Raw genomic sequence first — 9,473 nt, forward strand, 5'->3', positions numbered from 1 at the left:
ACCCGGAAAGCGGCTCCGAGGCCCGCCCCTCGGGCAGGCGCGGGCCAATGGCCGCACGCCGGGCCCCGCCCCCCCAACCGCGGCGAGGTGGGCCCCGCCCTCAGGAAGGCGCGGGCCAATGGCCGCGCGCCGGGCCCCGCCCACACCCCCCACAAACCGCGGTGAGGTGGGCCCCGCCCTCGGGCAGGCGCGGGCCAATGGCGGCGGAGGCGGACCCCGCCCTCGGGAAGACGCGGGCCAATGGCCGCGCGCCGGGCCCCGCCCCCCCCACCGCGGCGAGGTGGGCCCCGCCCTCAGGAAGGCGCGGGCCAATGGCCGTGCGCCGGGCCCCGCCCACACCCCCCCCCAAACCGCGGCGAGGTGGGCCCCGCCCTCGGGCAAGCGCGGGCCAATGGCGGCGGAGGCGGACCCCGCCCTCGGGAAGACGCGGGCCAATGGCCGCGCGCCGGGCCCCGCCCCCCGCCCCCACCGCCCCACCGCCCTTGGGGCCGGGCCAATGGCCGCGCGCCGGGCCCCGCCCCCCCACCGCGGCGAGGTGGGCCCCGCCCTCAGGAAGGCGCGGGCCAATGGCCGCGCGCCGGGCCCCGCCCCCCCCACCGCGGCGAGGTGGGCCCGCCCTCAGGAAGGCGCGGGCCAATGGCCGCGCGCCGGGCCCCGCCCCCCTCCACCGCGGCGAGGTGGGCCCCGCCCTCAGGAAGGCTCGGGCCAATGGCCGCGCGCCGGGCCCCGCCCCTCCCACCGCCCCGGGGCCCGGGCCAATGAGCGCGCCCGCCGAGCGGGCCAATGGGCGCGGGGGAGGCGGCCCCGGAGGCGGGGCCGGGAGCCACGCCCCGCCCCCGCCCCGCCCCGCGGGCGACGCGGCGGCCAGCGGCGCTGGGCGCTGGGCCTGCGGGGCTGCGCGGGGGGCTCGAGGACCGGCCGCCGCGGGCCGGAGGCGCCGCCGCCGCCGCCGCCGCCGCCGCCGCCCGGACGGACCCTCGACGCTGAGCGGCGCCGCGCTCCCCGCCGGAGCTGCCAGGGCCCGCGAGCGCGCGCCGGGAGCCCGGGGCCGCCGGCCGCCGCCGGTCACTCGGGCGGCCGGAGCGCGACCCCCGGGGCGGCCGAGCGGCGGGGCCGGCGCGGGCGGCGGTGCGGGGTCCGGAGCGCCCTCCGCGGGGCCCGCGGCGGGCGGCCCCGGATGGGCGAGGGGCCCGCCGCCGCCCCCCGCACGCCCGGCGCCCGGGCCCGGCCCGCTGGACGCGCTGGCCCGGCCGCCCCCTCCTCTATGTTCTACGCGGGGCTGCTCTTCGTCAACGTGCTCATCCTCTACTACGCCTTCCTCATGGAGTACATCGCGCTCAACGTGGGCCTGGTCTTCCTGCCCGAGGACATGGACCAGGCGCTCGTGGACCTGGGCGTGCTCTCGGACCCCGGCGCGGGCCTCTACGAGACCGACTCGGAGCTGGACGCGCTGGACGGCCCCCTGGAGTAGCGGGACGGGCCCCGTGAGTGCGCGGGGCCGGGGGGCCGTCGGAGTCGGGGACCCCGGGACCCCCGGAGCCCCCCGGAGCCCCCGGCCCCCTGGGCGGGAAGCTCCTCCCCCTGCCGGGCCAGGCGCCGGGGGGTCGTGGGCTGCCCCTCCGGCCGGCCCCGCTCGGACCGGCTGATGGAAAAAGCCCTGGCGGGCGCCGCCGCTGGCCGCGGAGCCTTTGAAGGCGATGCCCGCAGCTCCTCCCCCGTCCCCAGCCCGGCCCGGGGGTGACCTTGGCATTTGGGGGGTGGCTGGACGGAGCCCGGCCGGTCCAGGGCTCCTGAGGGGCAGGGGACCGGGCTCGGACCCCCGCCCCTCCTCTGGCCTGTGCCCTCTGGGGACCCGGTGGGGGCCAGGCAGCGATGGGCAAGAACTCCTGCTCCCCTGGGCAGCTCCAGCCTGGGGGCGGGGGGGAGGGATGGGGGTCTGCCTTCGGCCCCCCCCCCAGGGTGGTACTGGGTCTGGCTTTGCCCACGGCATCCATGCCCCAGCCCAGGGTTGCGGGCTGGAAGGTTTTGGAGCTGGGATAGGAAGGAAGGCCCAGGCAGGAGAGGAACTTGCCAAGGAGAGAGACAGAGAGGGAGGGAGGGAGGGGGTGTGGGCAGGGCTCAGAGGGGCTCCTGGGCTGAGCCCCCCAGAGCTGCACAACGGGGAGGATCCTGGCGCAGCCGTGAGGGCCCCCTTTGGAAAACAGGCTCCCACCGTCCCCCCTCCAGGCCACCCCAGCACGCCCCTGCCTTCCCCTGCCAAGGGGGCCACAGTCAGGGCCAGGTGGGGCAGGGTGGGACCAGCTGGCCGTGGTCTTGGGGGTGGGGGGGCCCACGGAGGAGGTTTTCTTAAGGAGAACCAGATCCGAGCTTGGCTGAGGAGTTTTGGCAAGAGGCACAAACAGGCCGGGCTGCAGCCCGCCCCGAGCCAGCCCTGCCGCGGACGGTGGGTGCGGAGTTTCCGGGGTGGGGGTGGGGAGAAGGATGCTTGCAGAGTCAGACAAGTGGAGTGACCAGGAAGGACCACAGAGCCTGGGGTGCCGTGAAGACCCCAAAGGAGGACGGGGCGCCCCCTGGTCTGTTCCCTGAACGGTGCCTGGTGCCCAGAGGGGCCTGTGAAGGGCTTGGGACCAGCAGAAGAGAGGAACGGAGCTGGGCTGCTTTGGCTGGGCGGCTGGAGACGGTGCACCCCAGCCTTGGCAGGGGGCACCAGAAACACAGGCGGAGTCGCCCGTGTGGGGGGGGGCTCTAGGAAGACCCCAAGAGAGGTGGGAGGCCACAGTGCGAGGCGGGGGCAGCCCCATTCACTTCCCCCTCGGTGGAGATGGCTGTGGGCAGAACACTTGGGCCAGGCCGGCTCGGGACTGTTCATTTGTCCTGCCCGGCGGGACACGAGGCCAGCAGGAGGCCAGTTCGCCCAGGGGGAGAAGCCCCTTCTGAGCCCATGGGCCTCTGGGAGCCCTTCAGAGCCATCCCAGGTCTCGATCCAACTCGCGCCCTGGAGAGTAAGTCCCCGCAAGGCGCACCTGGCCCTCACCAGGACCGGGTGGGTGGTCTGCTCCGTCATCCCTTCCAGCTGAGCCCACACGCTGGCCGCGAGCACTGAGCACTGAGCACTGAGCGGATACAGGAGGCGTGTCTCAGGGGCACCCTGGCACGGGGCCAGGCCTGTGGTCTGTGCTTCCCTTGCCGCGGGCTGGCAGGTCATGCTTTTGCTCCCTCCTCCTTCCGCAGACACGCTCATGTGACATACCCGTGTGCCCCACAAAGCCGGGCCAGGAAGCGCCTGCCCGGAGGGGGTGGGGTGCCCTGGCTGTGGGCAGGGTGGCGCAGGGGACACCGCCAGCTCCCACCCGCGCGACTCAGTTCCTGGGGGAGGCAAGACTGATTGGCATCGTTCCCGGTGGCAGCCCCCGTCCCAGGGTGACCTGGGCCTGGGCCTCCCTGTGCTTCTGTCTCCCTCCCGGCGATGCTCAGGGGTTCCTCCTGGCTCTGCACTCAGGACTCTCTCCTGGCGGTGCTCGGGGGGCCCCTCGGGGGTGCCGGGGATCGAACCAGCTCAGCCATGCGCAGGGCAAGCGCCCTCCCCGCGGTGCTACCACTCCAGCCCCAGGTGTCCCCCTCTCTAAAGCAACCCCCCCAACACACACGTACACGTGCTGGGTCCTTGCAGAGCCCCGGCTCTGAGCTTTTCTGGTCATTGTTGCAGGAAGCAGGAGTGGGGCCGGCCGCCCCCTTCTCAGGAGCAGGTCACGGTACCAGCCGGGGAGCCTTAAGCCAGGCAGGTCGCTCGGCTGGGTTGATTGGTCCCAGTGCCTGATGCAAGCCGCCGCTGCCTGCCAGCCTCCCCTGGCACCGGGGCCGGGCACGGGGAGGGAGCCAGGCTCCTCCGGGCCAGAGACAGGAGACGGCGGGTGGCAGTGGCAGCGTGGCCTGGGGGCACCACGTGTGGCGCTGAGGGTCCCCAGACCCACCTTCCCGGGTCACCCGTGCCGTCAGCTGGACGTGTCCCTGCCCTGCTCCAAACCTTCATGGGTTCGGGGGGGCGGGCAGGTTGTTGTGGAAGTGGGGTTGGGGGTTAGGGCATCATCCAGGTGAGAGGTGACCCCCACAGGCCACTGGCTGCCCCCCTATTATTTTTGTTGTTGTTGTTTTTTGCTTTTTGGATCACACCCAGCAATGCTCAGGGGTCGCTCCTGGCTCTGCACTCAGGAGTTACTCCTGGCAGTGCTTGGGGGACCCTATGGGATTCTAGGAATCGAACCCGGGTCGGCCACGTACAAGGCAAACGCCCTCCCTGCTGTGCTATCGCTCCAGCCCCCCAAGCGCCCATCTCTACTGTGAGATCTCTCCATCGTCATAGAAAGATTCCCCGCTGAGCGCCGCAGTTTCTGGGGAGAGCCGGCAAAGGAACCGCCCCCCCGACCCCCCGCTTGCTCACACGTGCCCACCCGTGTTGGTGTCTGTGGCACACACGGGCTGGTGCAGCTTCAGTGGGTCTGTGTCGGCCAGTGCGGCCGTTCCCGTGGCAGGTGCCTTGGAGAGGGTGAGTTTCGGTGTGGGGCGTGTGTTGCAGTCAGCCGGACATTTCAGTGGCTGCTGCCTTCTTCCCCCTCGGGACCTTCAGCCTCGAAGTTGGGAGATTCCACCCTCAGAGCCACTGGCCTCGGGTGGACAGTCCCCCCACAGCAGCTTCCCCACGGTGCCCTTTTGTGAGGGCCCTCCACAGGGGACGGGGTCCTGGACAGAATCCTGCCACCCTGTGCACGGTGGCCACTCCCCTCCCAGTGGTACACTTTGATCTTTGATCTTTGATCCCTGCCACCCCGGAGGGTCCCCCGAGCCCTGCCAAGAGTGAGCCCTGAGCACAGAGCCAGGAATAAGTCCTCGCTCTCTCTCTCTCTCTCCCCGGGCACTCTCTTGCCCTCTCTCCCTTCAGAGCTAAGGCTGCTGGCTCTAGTGTTTTGCTTTCTGAAATTCTACCTTCTCTGTGAATGCAGTTTTCATTTTTCGGAGGGGGAAGGGAGGGCGCCACGTCCATCAGTGCTTAAGGGACCATCTGTGGCATGGGGGCGAAGCCCAGTGGGGTCAGCTGCCTGCAAGTTGCCCACTGTCAAGTTGCCCACGGTCCTATCTCCCCGAGCCCTTTGGACGCGAGTTTCTGTCTCTGGAAAGGTAAACCCGCGTGCCCGGACGTGGATAAAAATAGTAAGTTCCGAAGCCATTAGCTTCGGCCAGACCACGACCGGCCACTGAAGCCCAGGGACTTGGGCTGCGGATCCCAGTTCCAACGAGGGCTGAGGGCCAGAGTAGGGGTAGGCGGGGAGGGCATCTGCCTGGCATGTGGCAGAGCTGGGTTTGATCCCTGCCACCCCGGAGGGTCCCCCGAGCCCTGCCAAGAGTGAGCCCTGAGCACAGAGCCAGGAATAAGTCCTGAGCACCTCGGGGTGTGCCCCCCACCCACACACACACAAAGGGAAGCTGATGCGGGGGTGGGACAGGGAGTCTCGGCGTGACCGAGGACCGGAAATGTCCCCACTCTGGCTCCGTCACCCTCACTGTTTAAGGTTCTCCTCTGCCCAGCCCCTAAACCTGCCACCCGAGGCTTGCTAGTCGGACTGCCACGACCCTCAGTGCCAGCTGCACCCACACCTTGGACAGGAGGCACCACCCCCAGCCTCAGTTTCCTCTCTGGGAGCCTGGTGCCAGCCCGTGACGGGAAGGCAGATGGACACCACCCTTCTGGGGAGCAGCAGTGACGCTGAGGGCCGGTCAGATGGGGGAGGCAGCCTTCCTCCTCCTCCCCGGGGCCTGCTGTCCTGGGGGCGTCTACGCGGGCGGGCAGCGTCCCAGAGACTGACGCGGAGTCCTCCCTGAGTCCTCCCTCAGGGTGCTGCAGCCCAAGCTTGGGGGTGCTGGGGACCGTTTCCGCCCCCCCCCCGGGCGGGCCCCATTCCTGAGATTCCTGCCTTGTGGGGTGTCGGAAATGGCCGCCCCGCCCCGGCATCACCCTGGCTTCCCCTGAGCGTCACCCCGGGAAGCAGGCCGGGAGCGAGGCACCAACACACCCCAGGGGCCTCTGCAGGTCCCAGGCTGCCGCCCCTGGGAGGCCTGGGCTGGACCCGGGCCTCGCCCCCACCCCCACACAGCCCGGCCAGGTCAGGAGCCTGGGCCCAGGCAGGGAGCAGGAGGAAGGTGCCCGAAGGTGCCCACCGTACCCTGCCAGCCCCAGCTTGCATGAGGAGCCCCGAGGGAACGAAACTTCATCCAGAGACCCCCCCCCCCCACCTCCAGCCTGGCCAGTCCTGCCCCCGCACCTCCTCCCCGTCAGAGGCAGCTGCTTCCTCGCTGGCCACCTCTGCACTCCCGACGGTCATCTCGGGGACAGCCCAGAGTCCCTATCCGGCCCGCAGTCCCACCCAAAGATGGGAAGTGGGGAGGGGCAGAGGACCCAGTGCTGGTGGCCCCAGCCCCAGTCTCTGGGGGCTTTGGACACCCCCTGGGACCGAGATGAACCGCGGAGGCGGGGTCCTTAAAACTTTGGGCCCAGGGGCTAGAGGAATGGCACAGCAGAGAGGGCGTTGGCCTTACATGCGGCCAACCCGGGTTCGATTCCCAGCATCCCATGAGGTCCCCCGAGCACCACCAGGGGTAATTCCTGAGTGCAGAGCCAGGAGGAACCCCTGAGCATCGCCGGGGTCCCCAGCACCCCCAAGCTTGGGTGCGGCACCCCGAGGGAGGACTCAGGGAGCACTCGGGAGGACTCAGCGTCAGTCTCTGGGACGCTGCCCGTGTAGACGCCCCCAGGAAAGAGAAGCTGTTCTTGGGAACAGAAGCAGCCGGGCACCTGCTGGTGCCGGTGCACACGGAGCCTGCGAGGGAGTGGGCCGCTGACCCGACCTCAGCCGAGTGGAAAGCCGGGCAGAGACGGGGTCTGCCAGGCCCCAAGACCGAGACATGGCTGTGCCCAGCCGGGGTGCTGCCAGGGGGCCCGACCTGCCGCTCTGCCTCGGCCACGGGGCTCGCGGAGGCCGTGCTGGCCCCTGGGCAGTGGGACAGTGGGCTGGGGCGTTCCCCGAGGCTGGTGGCAGACCCCACACATTAGAGGTTGTCCTGGCCGCGGGTGGGACCTGTTCGGGTCCCAAGGGAGGCCTGGCAGAGATTAGACTCTGCGGGCCAGGAAGGGGCTCCGAACTGGGGCTGGGTTTGCAGGAACCGGGCCAGAGGCACCCCCCCACCCCACCTGCACACAGAGACGGGAACTGGGGTTCCTGGTGGCCAGAACCAGGGGGTGCTGCTGGCCACGGGCTTCCTAGGGGCTGTGGCGCCTTTTCTGGGTGAGCGCAGGGGACCCCGGAGTGCTTCTCCGCTCGGCCAGCCCAGGGCCTTAAGGAATAAGACAAATTGAGTTTAAAAAAAATAAAAAAAGAGGAAGGATCGTGAATAAAAATGATAGGAATGTCTCCAGCCTGGGGTCCCCAAGAGGGAGAGTCCCCCTGTAGAGTGTTCTGAGGCCTGGGGCCGGGACCCCTGCCCCGACACAATGGCAAGTGGGCCTCTCAGTGTGTCCATCCCAGTAACGCTCCCTCTGCTCCTCCTCCCCAGGCCCGCTCTCCTCAAAAGCTTTGTGCCAACAGAGGGGCTCCTGTCCGGACCCCAGAGCCGGGGACAGAGACGCGGAGACTGAGAGCCCCTGTCGGGGTGGCCGGGCTCCGCTGGGGCCGCCCCAAGACCTCCCCTGCCGCCCGCGCCTCCAGCCCGGACCCGCCCTGCCGCCCATGGATGTTTACAGGCCCCCGCCGGCCCCCCCTGCACCTGCTCTGTCCACTTCGCCTCCGAGAGGACTTGCCAAGCCGGGGGACGCCTCCCCCCCCGCCCCACGCCAAGCCACTCCCAGCCATGTTTGATGCCAGGGCCAGCCCGGGCTGGCAGCCACCCACCCCGCCAGCCTCGAGACCCAGGGGACAGCTGAGAAGAAGCGGGTGGGCATCTCGGGTGGGGTGTCCTTCAGTTCAGACCTCGGTGTCGCCTCCGGCCCACCTCCCCGGCCACTGCCCCCCTGCCTGGGAGGGCCCAGGAGACTGGAGGGGCACGCAGATACTTGACTCTGTAAAGCAATACTGACGGGGCACCTCTTCATTAAAGAGCATATGCAACTCACGGCCGCCTCTTCTGCCTGGGGCCTGCGGGGGGTGGGGGGGCATGGGGGGGCTGCACCAGACTCCCCGAGCTGCCGCCCCAGCCCCAGTGAAAGCTGCTCCAGCGACCCCCTGACCCCACACCCAGGGCTGGCCCCAGAGTCTCCCAGATCCCGTCACCTCAACCCCTCCCGGACAGGCCAGGCGTGGGCAAGTCAGCTATGTGACCTGGGGCATGGTGCCAGGTGGCCGTGTGTGGCCCCGGGCCGGACCCCACACCCTGGGCCAGGGGCCCTTGTGCAGTGCCCAGACTGCACCACCGTCCGGGCCGCCCTGTCTGAACAACCCCAGCCCCCGGGCCCTGGGCCTCACACGAGGAGCAGCCCTGCAGGGGCCCAGCCCCCCTGCTGGCCGGGACAGCAGCCGGACACCAGCTCACCAGCCGGGTCCCACAACAAGCTCCACTGACCCGCGGGTGAGGACCGTCCCTGGAGCCTCCAGAAGCGCGGGGGAGACCTTCTGGGTGCACGTGTGTGTATGTGTGTGTATGTGTGTATACATGCGTGTGCGATGGCAGGGAAGAGCAATGCCCCATGGCCAGAGAGGCCAGCAGTGATGGTGGAGGACTCTGCGGGCTGCTCCTTGAGGTGACAGACCTGCTCCAGCCCGCGGCCGCCCCAGCTCCTACCCGGAGGGGGCCACGGGGGCCGGGAGGAGCCCCCACGGGGCCAAGGCCCTGCCAGATGCCCTGGGAACCCTGAGGGCTGATGTGTGCGTCTGTGTCTGTGTGTCTGTATGTGTGTCTATGTTTGTGTGCGTGTCTGTGTGTCTGTACGTCTGTGTGTTTGTGTGTGTGTGTCTGTATGTGTATCTATATGTCTGTGTGTATGTCTGAATGTGTGCATGTGTGTATGTCTCTGTGTCTGTGTCTGTGTGTATGTATGTTTGGGGTCACACTCCTGTTCTGTGCTCAGGAGTGATTTGTGGCAGAGCTCGGGGGGCCCTACGCAGTCCTGGGGATCGAACCCAGGGCCTCGTGTGTGCGAAGTACAGACTCTCCCTCTGAGCCGCCTCCCGCAGCCTCACGCCGGACCCTGAGGCACAGACAGAGCCTGTCCTGCTGCCCCCAGGGTGCGGGCAGACAGTGAACGTGGCACCGGCCCGGGTGCTCTGTCTGGGGTGGGTTCTGGTGCCGGCGGGAATCAGGTGTGGACTCGGTAACACCAAGCTGCTGAGCCATTCGACATGTCAGTGATGTAGTGCTAGAGATACAGGCCCCGAGGGACGCGGGGGTCCTGGGCACCCGGGGCGTTTGGCCGGACCTTGCAAATAGTGAGT

At 69.3% G+C, this 9,473-nt stretch overlaps 1 protein-coding gene across 1 annotated transcript; it reads left to right on the forward strand.

Moving 5' to 3' along the window:
- The first annotated feature begins 1,143 nt into the window (after positions 1 to 1,143).
- DEXI (Dexi homolog) lies at positions 1,144 to 8,124 on the forward strand. Its single transcript, XM_056107410.1, has 2 exons — positions 1,144 to 1,484; positions 7,603 to 8,124. The coding sequence occupies exon 1, from the start codon at positions 1,178 to 1,180 to the stop codon at positions 1,469 to 1,471; it is 294 nt and encodes a 97-aa protein (XP_055963385.1). The 5' UTR covers positions 1,144 to 1,177; the 3' UTR covers positions 1,472 to 1,484; positions 7,603 to 8,124.
- The last annotated feature ends 1,349 nt before the right edge of the window (positions 8,125 to 9,473 follow it).

Source organism: Sorex fumeus, unplaced genomic scaffold (genome assembly GCF_029834395.1).
Source record: "Sorex fumeus unplaced genomic scaffold, SorFum_2.1 ptg000165l, whole genome shotgun sequence".
Lineage (NCBI taxonomy): Eukaryota > Metazoa > Chordata > Mammalia > Eulipotyphla > Soricidae > Sorex > Sorex fumeus.